The sequence below is a fragment of the Oncorhynchus clarkii genome, chromosome 15 (assembly GCF_045791955.1).
Source record: "Oncorhynchus clarkii lewisi isolate Uvic-CL-2024 chromosome 15, UVic_Ocla_1.0, whole genome shotgun sequence".
Classification (NCBI taxonomy): Eukaryota; Metazoa; Chordata; class Actinopteri; order Salmoniformes; family Salmonidae; genus Oncorhynchus; species Oncorhynchus clarkii.
In genome coordinates this window covers 25,967,269-25,988,040 of record NC_092161.1, presented here as the reverse complement: position 1 = coordinate 25,988,040, position 20,772 = coordinate 25,967,269, and the positions used below count along the sequence as shown (strand labels likewise).

Genomic DNA, 20,772 nt, shown 5'->3' with positions numbered 1-20,772 from the left:
CTTCCCAATGGATCATTATTTTCCTGTTTCATTGAATATACTGTATAGCAGCATACATTTTTGGATAGTCGTTGCCTCCTTGCATAGTTGAGCTAACTTCGAGCTAATGCAAACCATGTTTTGTGACTTTCCAGGAAGGTTTCATGTTTGATTCCAAATTTGATCATAACATATAATGATTTACTAAGATAAAAGACAGAAAGACAAAGCGAGAGAAAGTGAACTTATGCCAGATAATAAACTGAGTTAGCTCAAATGACACTGAAGCTAAACAGGCAGTGTTGTTTTGCATCAACAGCTGGGTAGAAAAGACATAACATACATTTCAGGTGCTCCCTTTTTAAGTCAACATTCAACTCCTTCTTTAAACCCATTCTTTTTCAATCAAAAGCACTCGGCCACTGATAACCCTGACACTTTCTCTTCACGGACGCAGGCACCAATAATTTGTTATTCAAAATTGCATAGTTTATTTCTTTGTGCTTGGCACATATTAGATAATTGGGGACAAAATTAGTATTTTACAAATACATATAAATGCATATTATGTAAAAGCCTATTCACTCAACAATGTAATATGATGTTTACAAAAACAATAGCATATGTTAAAAAAAACACTTAAAAAAACATTCAGTGTGTCTGTCTTAAAATGTGGCAATCAAGGTTGTATGTAACATGAATAACACAGATCTTGTTTTTTTGTTTGTTGCATAAAGCACATGCAAGGTGTGTTTCTTCTTATGAAATTAATAAACTAACGATAATCCTCAACAGAGCACGAACGAAGATATGAGAAGGCAAGGCACTTGCAGCCACAAGTTGAAAACTGCAACTCTGAACAACCCATGTATGTGTTGACTTCTCTTCAAATCTTGTACTTCACCTTTCCAATCTCACTTATGACACAGATATGCTGGAGGGAGGAAGAGAAAGAGGGTTGTTCCCCTCAGTCAGATGTTAAATCAAGCGAGCAACACTTTGATCGTTTATAGACCGTCACTGAAATATGTTTTAATCCCCCATGTTTACAGAACATAAATTAGTAATCTGTTGTGTTTTATCTGCTGGAGGGTTGAAATACCACGGTGATGACGAGCCCTCAGAAGATAAATGTTTTGAGCTGATTAGAGATTGTGGAGGGATGTGAATTTGGGAAAGCAAGGTCAGACTTTCCCCATATGACAGGAATCATCTCGCCTCTCCATTATGCTAGTGCACTGAACTTTACATCATTTAAAGATTAAAAGTTCAAAGGTCATCCAAGGTCAATCTCAAACTGATAAATGAACACTTCCTTGATAACAATCATATGACTGTACTGATATGTAGCATGTGCTAACTGGTAATACTAATAGTCGTTAAGTGGGGAATTAAGATGACTCACTCTGCCAGATAAGCAGATCCTAACCCTAACATCCCTTTCTTCACCTTCCGCCCAATTTCTGTGATGAATACCACACACACACACACACACACACACACACACACACACACACACACACACACACACACACACACACACACACACACACACACACACACACACACACACACACACACACACCAAAGGGGTGGTTGTGTGTCTGGGGTGCTGTGTTTCAGACAAATCTGAGTAGTACATTTAAAGTAAGGGCAGTACATTTAAAATAAGAACGCTGTAACTCAATTTAACATGGGAGTGTTGGCATGGGGCACAGCGCAAGAGGTCAGGAAAACATACAGGTATTCCAAAACATACAGTGCACACATGCACAACCCCGAACACACAAACTCTCGAAGGCCCATGCGCCCCAACAAGCACCCGCACCCGCGCTCGCACACACACAGAGAAAGACACACACACACACACATACACACAGAGGATACCTGGGTGAGTTTAGATTTCAGGGAGAGAAGTGTCTCTTTGACTATGTTTACTCTCAGCTCCCGGCTCTTTCATCCCTTTCAAACAGCACTTTAAACTAAAAGGTCATGTGTCGTTCAGAAATAAAAGTAGAACCTTACATTCAAGTCACGGAAATATTCGTTGTAGTCCAAAGCATAGCCCACGACAAAACGGTTGGGAATTTCAAACCCCACATCTGTTGAGATAAATACAGACACAGAAAATTAGATATATGTAGAGATGGCCTGAATAAACCATCAATTCAAACTTGAGTCAGTGCCCGGGGTTATATCAGGTCTGTATAACAGAGAATCTTCTTGAAAAGTCTCATGATCAAACACCAACCTCAAACAAAGAACCTTGAAATGAATTAAACAATGAACATAGAACTTTTAAAATGCTACCTCGTTCAAAACCACCTGGGCTTTAGACTGAGATATGAGTAACATGACATGTACAGTATAAATCTTGTTCTGACGGCTGAATGAAGGATGAGTGACCTCCCGGATGGCATTAAACAGAGACGCACTTACAGTCTGGAAGGCTTCCAACCACATTAGAGACCCTTTTCACCAGCAGACTGAAACAGACATGACAGTACAACCATTAACGAAGCTAATATCCACAATAATTTGCAATGAATCATGCAGAAGCGATTTGAACTCGGATGGAAAAAAATGTACAGTGAAACTACATAAGCAGTTCATGACTAGATTATAGTGAAGATGGCAATAGGGAAGCTATTCTTATCCTTCAGACAGGAACAACACTGATTACGGAAGCTTCAAAGGGGGAAACTAAGGGCAAACAGTACAGTACCTATACCATTCTAAATCAAAACAATATTGTGCAATACATATGGATTGATTTATGAAAACAAATGCAATACTAACAGTATTCAAGCAATGAAACACAATTGCAAACTTGACATAAAACAGAAGACAAATTCAAGTTGAAGTATGGTGACTGGAGGCATGCATATCTTTAGTAACTACGGAAGAGTGACATCTTGTTCCTGTGACAGCCCCCCCTCCGTGGACATGGAGAGCTCTGACAGACTGACTCACCCGGCGACCTTTACCATCTTGGGTTCAAAGGCCTCCACATGCTTCAGAAGCGCCTTCATTGTCTTTCCTGTGTCGACTATAGCCTAGAGGCAGGGGAAAGAAGGGGGATAAAGGGAGGGCCATAAATGTGGACAGCTCTCAGAAGAGAATGGATCCCAATAGCAAATCAACCAATAACATGCCGTATGCTATACCGTAAATTAATCCATATATATTTTCTACAGATATCAATGACAATGTTTTGCTTTTCTTTGAAATTGTTCCTTGAGATCTGAGAACTACTCTAATTAATATAGAAGTACAGAATGCAATGTGACAAGATTCATGCAATTGTGTGTGTGTGTGTCACACAGCCCATCTAGAATATTGATTGAATCTTAGATGCTGTTATTCCTCTAGAGTGGGGCTAAACAGCCATCATGTGGTGAAGGCCTAGTGTTTATGCATGGATGACATCAGTCTGGAAACTTTCACATCTGAAACATCTCAAAGGGGGGAAAAATACAAAAAAGAGGTCTGGCCTATGTGCACCAGGAGGTTGGAGGGTAGGAGGAAAACTATTAATTTAAAGCAATTATTGCCTGTATGCAATGATAGGCATGTTATATGTTATGATGTAATCTATGCAATTTATCAATCCCTTGCCATTTGGCTGTTATTGCATAATTTAAGACCTGATTATCAAAATAGCGAATGAGAATAAGTGAAGAAATGCAATATTTTCATATTTAAATTTCATATTTATTTATAAGCAGCTGGGTAATACAGCAAGACAATGATCGAAAACACACAATCAACTCTACATGAAAATGGATAAAAAGCAACCAATTTTACATTTTGCAATGGCCTAGGCAAAGTTCAGACCTAATCCCAATTGAGATGTTGTGGAAGGACTTGAAACAAGCAGTTCATGCTTGAAAACCCACAAATGTCGCTGAGTTAAAGCAGTTCTGCATGCAAGAGTTGGCCAAAATTCCTCCACAGCGATGTGAGAGACTGATCAACAACTACAGGAAGCATTTGGATGCAGTCATTGCAGCTAAAGGTGGCACAACCAGATATTGAGTGTAAAGGAGCAATTCCTTTTTCACATAGTGGAATTGGATGTTGCATAACTTTGTTAATTAATAAAATAGGTATATATTTTTTTGTAAACTCATGTTCCCTTTAGCTAATATTAGGTTTTGGTTGAAGATCTGATAACATTCAGTATCAAAATCATGTAAAAATAAGGAAAATCAGTAAGTGGGCAAATACTTTCTCATGGAACTGTACTTTGTAAACAACAGGAGTGGACTAACTGTGAAATGCTTACTTAAGGGCCCTTCCCAACAATGCAGAGGGAAATCATTTAAAAAGTCAAACACGTACTAATAGATACACAATGAGTAACGATAACTTGGCTATGTACAATTGGTACCAATGCCGAGTCGAAGTGCAGGGGTACGAGGTAATTGAGGTAGACACTGCATGTACATAGAACTAGGAATAAAGTGACAGGTAGTAAACAATAGCAGCAGCGGATGTGATGAGTCAAAAAAAGTTATTGCATAAAAGGGTCAATGCAGATAGTCTGGGTAGCTATTTGGTGAACTAACTGTTTAGCAGTCTTATAGCTTGTGAGTGGAAGCTGTTCAAGGTCCTGTTGGTTCCAGACTTGGTGCGTCGGTACTGCTTGCCTTGCAGTAGCAGAGTGAACAGTCTATGACTTTATTCAAGGCATCAAGGCAAATTCAAGGCATTTGCAATACTGTACCGTGAGATGATGCAGTCACTTACCTCTACAATCAAGACATTCTTTGTGCCATGTAAATAAAAAAAAAAGAAGAAGAAGAGAGAAACCCATTTTTAATATCTCTGAACTGCAGCATCACAACAACTTCCATTCAAACATAGGGGCAAATACTTGGGAGTTTGACTTCTCACTTCTTAGACTGTAGCTATAGTGACAATCTTGGATCTAATTTTAGTCCCTTAGAGACACACAGACATGTCATTATACTCCCTCATAATATATGGTTGTTCCTAACATTGAGCCAAAGGCACTTCCAAATGTCTTAGACAGTAAAGATAATTACAGTTGGACACTTTCTCTGGTGCAGGGGTTCAAATGACAGCCTTTTCCCCCATGGCTGTGTATGAGGCTCTTTGTCTGGCTGGTGGAGTGTATCTATGGTTTGAGGCGAGTGCTCTGAGAGAATGCAGGCAGGAGGCCAATGTTGTGGGCCTACACGCTACACCTGAACCGAGTTATGTAACGCTATGAACAGGGAGTAAGGATACGTAACTATGCTGAACAAAAATCTAAAACGCAACAGCAACAATTTCAATGATTTTACTGAGTTACAGTTCATATGAGGAAATCAGTCAACTGAAATGAATTCATTAGGCCCTAATCTATGGATTTTACGACTGGGAATACAGATATGCATCTGTTGGTCACAAAATAAATGGGCCTCATAATGGGCCTCAGGATCTCGTCACAGTATTTTTGCTATCGATACAATGCAATTCTGTTCGTTGTCTGTAGCTTATGCCTGCCCATACCATAAACCCACCGCCACCATGGGACACTCTGTTCACAACGTTGACATCAGCAATCCGCTCGCCCACACGAAGCCATACACATGGTATGCGGTTGTGAGGCTCATTGTTGTAGTGCCAAATTCTCTAAAACTACATTGGAAGCAGCTTATGGTAAAGAAATTAACATTAAACTATCTGGCAACAGCTCTGCTGGACATTCCTGCAGTCAGCAAGCCAATTTCACCCGCCCTCAAAACTTGAGACATCTGTGGCATTGTGTTGTGTGACAAAACGTCACATTTTAGAGTGTTGTTTTATTTTCCCCCAGCACAAGGTGCACCTGTGTAATGATCATGCTGTTTAATCAGCTTCTTGTTATGCAACACTTGTCAGGTGGATGGATTATCTTGGCAAAGAAGAAATGTTCACTAACAGGGATGTAAACAACTTCGTGCACATCATTTGAGAGAAATAAGCTTTTTGTGAGAATGGAACATTTCTGGGGTCTTTTATTTTAGCTCATGAAACATGGGACCAACACTTCACATGTTGCATTTATATTTTTGTTTAGTTTAGTAGAGAGCGAGAGAACATGGAAACCTTGAGCAGAACTAACCTGCTTTGCCACATGGAAAAGATGTGCACAAAACAGCCTCAAACAACCACATTAGTGATTTTTATATGACCTTATTCGATATGGATTACATTTCCCCTCAAGAATGTTAAAGATACGAAACACAAACACTTGGGGGTAATAGGTGCATTATTCTACCAGACAATGTGCTACATCATTCTAACCCCCTCCACTACTCCCAAAGGCTTTTGCCCTCATACTGCTATCTGTCCTATTGCTGAAATCTCAAATTAAATCCTGTACATGCCTCCCTGCTGTTGATGATGGACTGGGAAGGGAGGTAGGCTATAGAAACTCTACCCCATGCAGAGATTCCTGCAAAATCAAGTCATTTGACAGATCTGTTCTTGAACCTATCCAACTTACATATTTGAAGCAGTGTTATGCATTTTAACTATAACACTCCTCGACTTTCCATGATGACATTTGGGATTAGGAAAAGCAAGTGCTGTAAATGGTATGCCATTGCCAATAATGCTAGTTGACGGTTGGCCAGAGTCCTTGTGCCTAATAACTGGCACCCCTTATGACTGGCACATGCCCCAATGACTGGCACCACTCAGCTGTGCCATGGGGTGACGGCATGACGCTGAGATGGCAGCCATTTAGTGAAGATTAATGTCAGCCATCTAGTTACCCTTAGTGAAGATTAATGTTCCTGACTTGTGTAAATTTGCTGGGTTAGACAGACAGGTATTCTTGTTGACCTCCTAACCCTAAGCAAAAACAAATCTTAGGTAAGGTTTTTGCCTGTTCAGTTGTATGTAAAAAAATAACAAATTTAAACTCCTCATGACATTGCCTGCTGTCCTCTTCTGACTCCTAAAATATGCCTTACTACTGAGATAGAGACAGTAACTATGTGCTGTAAGACTACATTCTATCTAGATGGGGGTGTCAATTCCAACACCAGTCACATACCATCCTCTTGAGCACCCTTGACTTAAACTCCATTAAATCTTTCATTGTATTTTATATGGGTTAGGTTACAGTGTGGGGTTGATGATGGTCCACCAAAACCCTATTTTTATCGTCAAGTATTTCCTCAGAAAAAGGATATTCCTGGTGCAACCATTTCTGTACTGTCCACAGGACTAGATTAGTGATTCATTCTCAACCTGGTGATGGCTACACCACACTGACAAAGTGACTCTTATGAAGGGCACACAAAGAGGATGGTTGTCGGGGAAGACCCAAAAATGTATGACGCGCCGAATGAACGCAGGATAACACCCAGTCACTGGGTTCACTTTCTGTGCTCCAGTCCATAAATGTAGTTCAGTAGACACAGTTCTACACAGGAATGTCTTAAACTGTCTGTCTCTTATGGAAAGACCTAGCCCTTGCCTCACGCCATAGATTTAAAAAAAATTAAAAAGTATTTTCATTAGATGTATCTACTATGCCTTGTTAGGACCACTGGGACCACTGCTTAGACATAGTGGGCCACACCTATGTGAAATATAACAGGGTAGTTCATCCTTCAGCTCAATCTTCTTATATCTGCTTATAGATCGTATACCTTATCTGAATTTGTCTTTAAAGTGTGTACATGTCTTTCTCTTTCTTCCTTCACCACCCAAATGAGCACACATTTCCAAGAGCCCTGTCAACGCTCAACAGCAGAGCTGAGCGCTCCCCCTTGTGGCTAGTTATGACCTTATATCAAAAAACGTTCTTAATGCTCAAATTCTTTAGAAAAAAGTGTATCTGAATGCATAGAATCTAATTTCCCAGAGAGGGATAAAAATGGAAAGATTATTTACAGAAAGAAATCAGGTTTGAACAAATGTTCATATAAAATTATTACAATTTATTTAGGCACGTACATACCTTGCCTCGTAGAACAGATAGATCTTGACTTCCTATTATGTGCAGGTCCTCTGTTGATTGGTCATTCTAGAGAAGAAGAAAAAAAACTTTTTTGAGTGTGTGAACAGTCACCATTCTGTCCTGGACAGAAGCAAGACACAGATAACCTCACAGAGATGTCCCCAAACATGACACCCAGGACGACTACGCTGCACAGATCAGTGAATTTTCCATGACGGTGACTGTCTAGTGTCTACGTAATCACTATCATTTAGACAGTGAGGCTTTAGATGGAATGGGAAAAGGCGAGAATGAAGGGTAGTAACAATGGAGCTAATACAGACACTGCCATTCAGGTCAGCTCAATTCTACAATCATGCTGGAGTCAGATATTTCAGATGCTGAGTTAGCCAAAATATAAAATCCCAGGTGAAAGGGAAAGGGGATATCTAGTCAGTTGCACAACTGAATGCATTCAACTGAAATTGGTCTTGCACATTTAACCCAACCCCTCAATCAGAAATGTGCGGGGGGCTGCCTTAAATCGATGTGAAATAAATGCATGTTCTTTCATAGGAGTATAGCGAACAATGAGGGGACTTTCACGTTTAATTTCCTTAAACTAATTTCCTAGCGCTCATATCGAACAATCCTAAAGTACACTATATATACAAAAGTATGTGGACACCCCTTCAAATTTGTGGATTTGGCTATTTCAGCCACACCCGTTGCTGACAGTTATATAAAATCGAGCACACAGCCATGCAATCTCGATGGATGAAAAATTGGCAGTAGAATGGCCCGTACTGAAGGCACCGTCATAGGATGCCACCTTTCCAACAAGTCAGTTCGTCAAATTTCTGCCCTACTCAAGCTGTCCCGGTCAACTGTAAGTGCTGTTATTGTGAAGTGGAAACGTCTAGGACAACAACGGCTCAGCCGCAAAGTGGTAGGCCACATAAACTCAAGGAATGAGACCGCCGAGTGCTGAAGCATGTAGCGCATAAAAATCATCTGTACTTGGTTTCAACACTCACTACTGAGTTCCAAACTGCCTCTGGAAGCAACGTCAGCACAAGAACTGTTCGTCTGGAGCTTCATGAAATGGGTTTCAATGGCCGAGCATCCGCACACATGCCTAAGATCACCATGCGCAATGCCAAGCGTCGGCTGGAGTGGTGTAAAGCTCGCCAACATTGGATTCTAGAGCAGTGGAAAAGCATTCTCTGCAGTGATGAATCACGCTTCACCATCTGGCAGTTTGATGGATGAATATGGGTTTGGTGGATGCCAGGATAACGCTACCTGCTCTAATGCATAGTGCCAAGTGTAAAGTAATGGTCTGGGGCTGTTTTCATTGTTCGGGCTAGGCCCCTTAGTTCCAGTGAAGGGAAATCTTAACGCTACAACATTCTGTGCTTCCAACTTTGTGGCAACAGTTTGGGGAAGGCCCTTTCCTGTTTCCGCAATGTCAATGCCCCCGTGCACAAAGTGAGGTCCATTCAGAAATTGTTTGTCAAGATCAGTGTGGAAAAACTTGACTGGCCTGCACAGAGCCCTGACCTCTACCCCATCGACCACCGTTGGGATGAATTGGAACAGCGACTGCGAGCCAGTCCTAATCGCCCAACATCAGTGCCCGACCTCACTACTGTTCTTGTTGTTGAATGGAAGCAAGTCCCTGCTGCAATGTTCCAATATCTCGTGGAAAGCCTTCCCAGAAGAGGGTAGGTTATTATAGCAGCACAGTGGGGGACCAACTCCAAGCAGGTGTCCACATACTTTTGGTCATGTAGTGTATCTCAAATTGATTGTATTTTTGCCTAATCCAATGAAATCAGTAAATAAAAGGAAGTGACATACATACAGACAGACTATATACGCAGACAGACAGACTATATACTCTTCCATCTCCAAACATAAACCAATTATTAATAACAGAAACAACAGGTTGTTTCGATTTCTATTTTCCTCTCTTATGTTGAATAAGTATTATCCTAACTGTTCTGGTCGGAAGTCAGCGCTAAAAGATGACAATTTCGAGATTTTAAGCATCTGAACAGGCCTCCCAGTTGCTCTGGTGAAGGGAAGCCCAGCTGCATAAACAATACATGCTGAAGATTTCAAAGGACAAATGAATAGGATATTGAGGGATCAACCAAGGTGCTCCTCAACTACATTAAACTAGAGAACCTCATATTCACTATGTTTATCTTTACTTCATCACAAGCGATTGATAAATTATGTGATGATAGAGCCTTTCAAAAGACTCTTAAAGAACTTGATGCACTGTTGTTCATTGTACATTATTTATACTCAATGATTGACTACTGTTGTTGTTGTTGTGTGAGGTTGGGGTTACATACCAGGTAGCTCTTAAGCCTAATAAACTCCACTCTGGTCTCCAGGTGCTTGTTGGAGTTGCGGCATTGTACCTTAATGAACTCCACCAGGTCGGAACAGAACTTGTACCCTCCCTTCAGTACACACAGCACCACCATGTCATGATCCCCAATGTCATCCATGATGTGTCGGGCCAGGCGCTCTGTCCTACAGTACAAATCATGTTAAACATTCCCAGGAAATCACAATTACACAGACAGAGCAGTGTGTGTGTGTGTAATTACATTTCGGGGTCACATGATACCACAGAGTTGATGCTTTATCACTAATTGCCAAGGCATGCAGTGTGTATGATGCACACACACACACAATGGTATCGTTTATTGTGTACTTTCAATACACAGTTCTCAACTCAATGACTTCTTGAAGTCCTCCAAGCCTCCCTGGTTGGTAAAAATGTAGCACGCACCAGCATTCCTTTCCACATGAGGTAGAAAACCTGAACTGTGAACCCAGGCCAATGAGTGCACCAGGAGAAGACCAATAAAGTGGGTTAGAAACGGGGGTGCTATTCCTATTGAAGATCATCCTTTAAGCACAGTAATGTAGTAACCTATGTTCCATATTGTAAACTACAATAACATAAATAGAATAGTAGATTGGTTTCTGATCACCTCAGCAAGTTGGTGAAAAGGTTTGTAAGAATGTCCTCCAGATTATACAATAAATATTACCTGTCCATGATAACCCCATGTGGAATGTAGACACTCTCTATATCTTCGCGGTAATGCTCTGGATAAGTGAAGAGCTCTACACTGTATCCGGGCCAATCATCTTTAATCTAAGATATGATAAACAAAGATAATAAACACTTGCAAAGTTATGATACATTTATTCATGAAATATTCCCATAGGCTATATCTGTAAGTAGCCGGTCAATTTAAAAAGTTCATGATCTGAAGACAGTGCTTGATCAACTGAAATCAGCTCCAACAAGTTACTCAAGAAAACAAATCACGATAGGATACATATTGGTATATTACAATAGACCACTACAAAACAAAGTCTGAAGCTATTTACCACAATTCCTCCTTCCATTCCCGTGGCTCTGGATGGAACGCATTCTGCCATGATGTTTTTCCGCGATGACAAGACAGTTGAAGTAAAAAAATCAGTCAGCAGACAAGGACTGAAGGGGAGCGAACAAATTACTACAATCACAAGCAAGATAACGGTGAAAAGTGAGTGTTCCTCAAAGTAAACACGCCCTGTATTATGACAACTTTTCCACTTTATAAAGAGAGATTATTTGTGCAATTTTAGGCTGAAACTCAAAACTAGCCAACAAGGCAAGCATGCTGTGGTCATGCTAAAGTCATTAGTGTAACTGAAAAGAAGGTGGTTGTTGTTTTCCAGTCCTTCTGAATAAACCACCGAATGGCACAATTAGATCCACGGGGGTGGATAATCAGCTGCATGGGATTTCATGTAGTAGTTTTCCTGTAGGCTCGGATGCTTGCTTAAAAGGAAAAGTTAATAATTTGGTTCAAGAAACTGTGGCAAAGGACCAGATAAGTATAGGCTCATTCAAGGCTCTTGTACAATGACCTACAAGGATTACATCATGACGTAGTATGTAGTAATATGTCTAAACTGTTGTAAGCAGATTTTCCAAAATATATTTAAATATAGTGCAGAGTTAATTTAGTTTACCAAAACAATGTGAAATCATAGACAGAGACAGTGAGAGGGATATGACAATTTGCCAGACAATTTCATATCTAGCACTCAGGGCATATGTTTTTTTTCCTCACTGAATATCTGTTTACAATTCTGGCATTTGCCATTGAGACTTAAGAGGTGTTAGTTGTTGTTGGGGATGTAGATGGTCTTGTATCGCTTGATGAGGTCAATGTCCCTCTCCAGCTGCTTCATCTCCAGACTCTCCTTGCAGTACTTCTTGGGGGTGGTGTCCATGACAACAGAGTCCCTGGTACTGATGGTGCAGCTCCCCCCAGTTCTTCTTCAAGCCCCGGACAGAGAATGACCCATCAATAACACAGGCAAGGGAGATGAGCTTTCCATTCTTGCTCAAGAAAAATTAATTATCAATAAACCCATGTATGTCAGTGTAATGAGAATGTCTTTCTGGGAAATGTCGCTCTTAAACCCCTTTGAATGTATGCTGGTGCTTAACAGAATTTGTAAGCCTATTCATCATTTGATACATTGATCAAATATTTAACCTTATCTAAATGACTGATCAGCTAAAACACATATATTAATGTAATGCATCTTTATGATCTATTCTAGGACAGATTCTATTGGCTTGGTTCTAAGGACCTATGTGGTTTACCTGTGTGATGTTTTTTTCACTCACCCTCAGAGAGCTGTATAATGGCGCCCTGTCTCATGATGTCACACCCTGATCTGTTTCACCTGTCCTTGTGATTGTCTGTGTGTGTGGCGCACAATTAGCCCAGCATCATCCAGGGTAGGCCGTCATTGTAAAATATGAATTTGTTCTTAACTGACTTGTCTAGTTAAATAAAGGTTTAATAAAAATAAAAAAGGCAAATGTCTTTACAAAGTCCTTTTTGGAGTGAATACCCATAATTTGATTGTCTGCTTTGGCTGCTATTTGTGTTTTCTTGAAAGTATCATACACATGCGAAAAAGTTTCTCTAGTGGTGTAAAAATATAAACACAGAATTAGATTTAGGAAATGACCTCAAGTGATATTGAGATGTAATCTTGCCCTATTGCTTACTTTCAGTAAATTTGGGTTCCTTGGAGTGCTCGAGCAGTTATTTCTCTGGAGGCCACTTCTACTTTTGTTGGCGCCAGTCTTGTTTGGAACCTTATTCATACTTTTCGCATGCTTAACTTGTGCCCTAAACATTGATATAACTTGACAATGGAATAATAAAAGAGAAGATATAGTACAGTAGCTAGATCATTTCAGGACATGAGTGCAAACATCTGTCAGACGCCCAGTGCACAGTGGTGCAGTCTTTTTCACTGTCCAGGTTGTGACAACAAAGTATCCCCACACATTCCCAATCCCCCACACAGAAACATAGGTTTAAGAAAAATATTAAGCTAGCTAACGTTAGATACAGTAGATATGCCCATGGGCTTTGTGCAATGCAAATAAGTTTACATAGCTAGCTAACGTTATACAGTTAATTTGTTAGCTATTAGTAGTTCACAGTGTGGGAAGAATATTCATCTTGTTTCTACGTTTCCTGATAAAGTGAGAGGTAAAATCCTCCATCTAAGATTTGAATGCAATCTGCGTTGTATCTGTTTTTCCTTCTCCCTGTTTACATGTAACACCGTACTTAAGAAATACAGTTTGTCCCTTTACTTTTCTCGTCCAATGTGTGACAATGCGAAAACTATGCCATATACAGTGATTCGAGTTGTGGCCAATGAATAATGGTAAAAGGCCAGCAACACTCCGTATTATTCAGAGCGCAATTGAATGACACCATAATACATTCTACAGACCCCACTGAGTATTCCCTACAATAATCTTACTGTGGCACCCACAATATTTTTCGTTCAAAACCAATATGTATTCCATATAGAGTGACTCACATTGTGGCCGCCAATGGAATGGGTGGAGCAAAAGGCCAGCCTAATTTCTTTGACCTAGGAACATGTTTTAAAACATACATTTAATGCAAATGTCACTTAAATATGATTCATTGTTAATGTTTAGACAATCATATGTAATATACTGTATAATTAATAATACAGGTAATTGACACTTTTCTACTATTACGTGGGGGACATTTATTTCGAAAATGTCCGAAATTCCGTGACCCGGAAGTACCTTTTTGTTGTTGCTGACGAGAAGCTTAAGTTGAACGTGGCTGACATTGGTTTACTTTCATCAGCTCTGGCTTTACTCCAATAATTAAACGTTACTAGCTAAGATACTGTAAAAAAAAATATATCATCCAGGTAGGCCAAGTGTATAAAATATATTAAAAGTCATTATCGACTGATGCATGCGTGACGCATGATATCAGAAAGCAATCTCTTGATGATATAAAAGTTGCTGTAGCTAGCTAGGTACAGTAGCTATGTAAATAACCTATCTAGCTAGAAACAGTAGATGGGTAAACGAAATTATTTCCAAAGATATGTGTTAAACAGAACATTATTTTAGAAGACAGAAATGTAAGTATTGACCCTATCGGGTGTATTTAGCCCTTGATCATGACTCAGTTCCATTACATTACACAAGTCTTTTGACCAAGGCGGCTTCTTTAGTGGGGTGTTTTGTTAAGATACCTGACGCTCGATCTGAAGATGAATTAACACGCATCGTTTGCGGTACGGTATTGGAAGCATAAGGACCTTATCTTTCATAAGCGAGAAATAATCATAAAAAAAGGCTAAATTAAACCCCTTGATAGGGTGGTTTGTGTTCCCATACGGCCATATCACCATGTTACAGCGCTTGTTTACGGAAAACAGGAGCCACCACGTGCTAATTAGCTATATCGCATGCTCAGAAGTGTAGTAGAAATGTAGTTTCGTTGGATGGAGGCAGGCATCCATAGCTGTATGGATCTGTGCAAAATTGCTACAGTAAGTGTATCTTTTTCATTGGAAGTATTCTTTTTCTCTGATGAAAGATAACTGCTTTTTGTTTCGAAAGCCTTGTCACAAGCGATGATTATTGACGATTCTTAACGTTAAATATGTACTATGCAGAAATCGCTCAACCATTTCGTTGTTGCTAAAATTCTAATGTTTTTCCTAATTCCAGTTTGTGACAACAAGCTAGTATAATGTGGAGTATCATTGTACCATCTAAACTGTTGTGAAATATCTGTTCCATAACCAAAATTGACAGATCTATTTCTATGTTAGTTTCGTTGTGTCCCCCAAAAAGTTCAATATTGCAGCTTTAACCCAGCATTGGGATTATTCTTATGGACAAAGCTAATTGACTACCACAGTAGTCACCCAGAGATGGTTCCAATTGTTTATCCGACATACATTTTTCCATCAGTTATTTTAGAACTACTTCATATAAGGTCTGTTTCATCTAGGCTTGCCCTGGCTTTACGTTTTGATAACCGAGCAAATCGCTCTAGGACAAGGTAACTTTTATCAATAATTAGCCATGCACATTTCTTTGAGTAAATTGAGGCTAATACATTGATAAAACGCACCTTGCCCGAGAAATAATTACACGGCTATCAAAACGTCACAAGGTAAGCCTACACCAAACGCACAATTCATTGTAATTTCTTTGTAAAATGAATGGCGGAAAAACCATTGGAACCATTTCTGTGTTTTTATGGGTATTATGATGCGTCCACTGTGACGGACTATAGCTGAGAACTGTAGGGAGAAGGCAGAATACTGCCTAGAGTTTGATAGCTAGGATCTATTCATCTTTAAAAAAAATTTAAAAAATCATATTCTTCACCAACCATCTCCCTGACTACCTTCCTCTGATCAAGCCATGAACTGTCCCTCTCCACCTTTGGCACTCAAAGACTTGGCCTGTATTGGTTGACCTAACTATACAGTAGCTAGGCTACTCAATCAATCAATCAATCAAATTTATTTTATATAGCCCTTCGTACATCAGCTGATATCTCAAAGTGCTGTACAGAAACCCAGCCTAAAACCCCAAACAGCAAGCAATGCAGGTGAAGAAGCACGGTGGCTAGGAAAAACTCCCTAGAAAGGCCAAAACCTAGGAAGAAACCTAGAGAGGAACCAGGCTATGTGGGGTGGCCAGTCCTCTTCTGGCTGTGCCGGGTGGAGATTATAACAGAACATGGCCAAGATGTTCAAATGTTCATAAATGACCAGCATGGTCGAATAATAATAAGGCAGAATAGTTGAAACTGGAGCAGCAGCACAGTCAGGTGGACTGGGGACAGCAAGGAGTCATCATGTCAGGTATTCCTGGGGCATGGTCCTAGGGCTCAGGTCCTCCGAGAGAGAGAAAGAAAGAGAGAATTAGAGAGAGCATATGTGGGATGGCCAGTCCTCTTCTGGCTGTGCCGGGTGGAGATTATAACAGAACATGGCCAAGATGTTCAAATGTTCATAAATGATCAGCATGGTCGAATAATAATAAGGCAGAACAGTTGAAACTGGAGCAGCATGATTATGTGTTGGTTGACCTAACTACACAGTAATTAGGTCAACCAAATGCATCATCATGAGTAGCCTAGCTAATGTATAGTTGGGTCAATCAATACTTAATCATGAGTAGCCTAACTATACAGTAGCTAGGCTACTTATGATGATGTATTGCTTGTTTGTGTTTTGGCTTTTGAAGCACTTTGTTATGAAAAGGGCAATAGAACATGTGTAAATTATTATTCACACTGGTCAAGTGACTTAGTGACAGCTAAACTTAGTAACTGTTATCAACATGTACAATAGCTACATACATTTTACATTTCAACAGCTCCTGACAAGGAACTTACATCACTGAACATATTGCCTGTTATTATTTGATGTCATTAACCCAGTACAATCAGTCTCATCTTATCTGTCTTACAGATTTGACATAACAACCACATCAAAATGCTTCCAGTAGCCTACCGTCAAAGGGTGAAAATGTTTATAGCGATGGGAGTGTTGAACAACACACGGCAGCTTGCTCTGAAAGCTGTGAGATGGCGGACAAGCACAAGCCCTTTCCCAATATCCAGATCGTGGCTCTCTACTGTACCCCAGATAGAGGACCGAAACATCCTGCTAATGGGTCTGCCTGGAGCAGGAAAAACCTCTGTGGGGCGTGTTGTTGCTCATAGACTGGGAGTGCCTGTCATTGACGTGGACGACCATATCCTGGAGGTGACATGGAAGATGCCGGTGGCTGACAAGCTGGCCGAGGTTGGAGGGGAACGTTTCCTGGAAGAAGAGGGTCGGGCTCTGTGCAAATTGTCCACCTCTGGTAGTGTCATCTCCCTAACAGGATCCAACCCACTCCACTCTGGGGCTATGCAGCACCTCAAACGCACTGGACTGGTAGTGTATCTGGATGTAGCCACCGATGACATCATACAGAGGCTCTCCAGGATGAAAGTGAACAGGATTGTGGGCCAGGAGGCTGGGGTACCCATCAGGCAGATTCTACACTACAGGAAGCAGTTTTATGAGAAATGGCTTGACACTAGAGTGCTCTGTGGGACTGGAGATACTGTTGAGGAGATTGCAGAGAAGGTGCTTCAGGCTGTGGAGAGATACCAGAACTCGAAATCGGAGACCTTTGTGTCAACCAGGAGGGAGAACGGATCATCTAGTGATTCAAAATACTTCAGTGACGTTGTTTTAGAGGGGTTAGCTCCCGATGGTGGACTGTACGTGCCCCAAAAAGGCTTTCCGAAGCTCGACGTACGAGAATGGCTAAGATTAGCAGAAATGTCCTATCCTGAACGAGCCTTAGCCATGCTTGAAAAGTGCATACACCCCATGGACATCCCTGGTACCGATCTCAGAAGAATGGTGTTCAGAGCTTACGGGGTTAACTTTGCCAGCGAGGCCATTGCACCTGTGAAACACCTAGTTCATAACCAGTTTGTGCAGGAGCTCTTCCACGGCCCCACTGCTTCGTTTAAAGACCTGGCCTTGCAGTTGATGCCTCAGCTCTTCGCCTATTGTCTCCCACAAATGTGCAACTACCTCATCCTTGTGGCAACATCCGGTGACACCGGCAGTGCAGTGCTGAGTGGGTTCGGCAACCTTCATGACCTGGACCGGCAGAGGGTCGGCGTGCTGGTGTTCTTCCCAGAGGAAGGAGTGAGTGAGATCCAGAAGCGACAGTTGACAGCCTACAAAGAGGGCACCGCCAGGTCTGTCGGTGTCCTATCCGACTTTGACTTCTGCCAGAGGGCCATTAAGACCATGTTTGGGGATTCAGGTCTGACGGGGCATTTGGCTGTGGAGTATGGCACTGTCCTCAGCACTGCTAACTCCATTAATTGGGGAAGGCTGCTACCACAGGTGAGGTCCTGCTGTTAGATGACACAGTAGTACTTGTGCTTGATGTATGTTATTTTTTATTTGTATTATAGGGGATTAACAACCCCATCTTAATTATATACAGGGGTAGGGGTGAATACATTCTAAATTAACCTTAAATACATATAGCTATTCTAAACAATTGTTTTTATTTATTTAATTCAGTCTAGGCTACTTAATGTCTTGGTATGTTGTTGTACAGCTAAAGTAGCATTACTTCCTTACCTCGTGTTTCTCCCCAGGTGGTCTATCACGCCTCAGCATATCTAGATCTTTTCAAAGATGGGGTTATCAAGTTCGGAGAGCCCATCGATGTATGCATCCCTACCGGTAACTTTGGCAATGCCATGGCAGCCCTGTACGCTAAGCAAATGGGAATCCCGATAAGAAAAATAATCTGCGCTTCCAACCAAAACCGAATCGTTTCTGACTTTATTACGACAGGGGTGTGTGATCTCCGAAACCAGCCCCTCATTGCCTCGCTTTCCCCAGCCATAGACATCCTCAAATCCTCCAACCTGGAGAGATTTCTCTACCACACATCAGGTGGTGATGGCTGTCTTGTTAGAGATCTGTTCACGCGCTTAGAGAAAGACCAGTACTTCAAAGTCTCTGAGTCATTGCTCCAAAAGATCCAAGAGGAGGTGGTGGCTGGCTGGTGCTCTGAAGAGGAATGTCTGGCTGCCATCCTAAATGTTCACACCAAAACTGGTTACGCGATGGACACACACACCGCCGTTGCTAAGGCGGTTGCCGACCGGCTACAGGACCCATGGTGTCCAGTGGTGATCTGTTCCACGGCGCACCACGGGAAGTTTGCCCCCACTGTCCTCAAAGCGCTGCGGTGCCCGAACACTCATTACAACCCCTCAGATCCTGTGGACCAGCTGAGGGAGCTGGCCTCTGTAGCGTCCACACCTCTGATGCACCAAAACATGCTTCGGTGCCTGAAGGAAAACAGTAGAGGAGAACATACAGTGTGTCAAGCAGATTTCAGTGTGTTAGTGGAGGAGGTGGAATCCATGATTCAAGACTCTTTCTTGAAAGTTCTTTAGGTCTCTTTCAGATAAACAAACAGGTAAAGACTCTGGGGTAGGGTGGTACATTTTTATTTTCATTCAGTGTGTTGAGGAGGGCAGTTGAAATGAAAGTCAGCCCATTAATTTATAAATCATATGAATTCATGTGTTTTGTTTTTTTTTGTCTGAATTGTGCAATATATCTCCTTATTTGACAGAATTTGGATTTAGGTGATGTTTCTACAGCAACTGGAGATGTCATAACATAAATCTTTTGTACCCACTAGATGGTGATATTTACCACATGGCTCCTTTGCAGCCAAGAGGTCCCCTCAGGTTTCATAATATGTAGTCGTGGTTCAGACGCTCCTAACTAGCCCCAACGGCCCAATACATGAGACTAAATTGTGGAGTCATTATCTTGTGCCAAAGGAAGAACTATATATCGAACTAAATATGCTTGTTCATGTTTGTCATGTAGTATGGTTTAACCCAGATGTGCTGTTGGTTACAAGCATTTCGCTACCACCCGCAATAGCATCTGCTAAACCTGTGTATGCGACAAATACAATTTGATTTGCTCTTGTTTATTTATTTATTACAAATGTATGTTCATTTCCCTTTTGTATATACTATGTTATGTAACTGTCATATTACAATCCTCAACAACACGAAGGACATACTCGGGTTGATATTCATCTGACTGTTGGTATTAAATGTTTGTTTGTGTAAAGTCATTATTCTCTTTTGATTATGAAGATTTTTGAGTATAGCTTCATCCACTGAACAACAGTTACACATCAGTCAGAGTGATCCATAAATAAGAAATACAAATTTTGCTGGGAAAATATATTTCTCTAGTACACAAACCAAACTGCCCTCTGAGAATGAGTGTAATTGTATCCAGAACCACCCTCATCCTCCACTTCCACAGAAGCGATGAGAATAGCTGAGGTGCTGCTGAAGCAAAATGGCGGATCTCTCCTCGTGACATTAAAACCTGGCTAATTAATCTCGACGAGGTTCATGGTCCAGTAATTGCTGGGGAAAGTTGGAGAGGCAGTGAGAACCTCCTATCAATGTCCACACACTCATTAACTAGGCTTCTACTAACACCGCTGGCCTTTATTGCGTCACAAAATCCTTTTACTGTTTGCACTATCCCTCAGCTCTTTCATACTAGTACATTAGCTGTCAAGCCAAGAAATAAGAGTCAGGTTTCAAAGCTATTTACATTTGTATTTAAATGTTAAGCCTATTTTTCTGTCATTTTTTACTTTCTTTTGTCTCTACCGTAGATCATTTCAGGCCCATGCCGAAATTGGTTGTGATACATGACACATGAAGAGGATTAACAATAGGGACACAAGGAAGTGACTTTGCTTTTCCTGTTCAGGTTCCATATAGACAGAAATGGAATGAGGAAGGGCATCAGTATTTTTTCCCACAAACACCTAAAAGATTAATAGAAGA

The 20,772-nt window shown here is 41.0% G+C and overlaps 2 protein-coding genes across 4 annotated transcripts; one reads left to right on the top strand and one right to left on the bottom strand.

Annotated features, from left to right (window-relative positions):
- Positions 1-865: 865 nt before the first annotated feature.
- On the bottom strand, positions 866-14,226 carry LOC139366831 (phosphoribosyl transferase domain containing 1a). The gene is made up of 11 exons (XM_071104525.1): positions 14,109-14,226; positions 13,871-13,924; positions 11,348-12,290; positions 11,002-11,108; positions 10,291-10,474; positions 7,946-8,011; positions 4,732-4,749; positions 2,953-3,035; positions 2,419-2,465; positions 2,005-2,081; positions 866-913 (listed from the first exon to the last, which is right to left on the bottom strand). Exons 3-11 carry the CDS (start codon positions 11,396-11,398, stop codon positions 866-868), a joined length of 681 nt encoding a protein of 226 aa, XP_070960626.1. The 5' UTR covers positions 11,399-12,290; positions 13,871-13,924; positions 14,109-14,226.
- Positions 14,115-20,036, top strand: LOC139367113 (threonine synthase-like 1). 3 transcript variants are annotated; one of them, XM_071105164.1, is made up of 3 exons: positions 14,115-14,872; positions 16,817-18,262; positions 18,523-20,036. In XM_071105164.1, the coding sequence occupies exons 2-3, from the start codon at positions 16,841-16,843 to the stop codon at positions 19,333-19,335; spliced, it is 2,235 nt and encodes a 744-aa protein (XP_070961265.1). In that variant the 5' UTR covers positions 14,115-14,872; positions 16,817-16,840; the 3' UTR covers positions 19,336-20,036. The 3 variants fall into 3 exon arrangements, with proteins under 3 accessions (XP_070961265.1, XP_070961266.1, XP_070961268.1); XM_071105165.1 differs by having other exon boundaries at positions 14,124-14,458; XM_071105167.1 differs by having other exon boundaries at positions 14,125-14,239.
- The last annotated feature ends 736 nt before the right edge of the window (positions 20,037-20,772 follow it).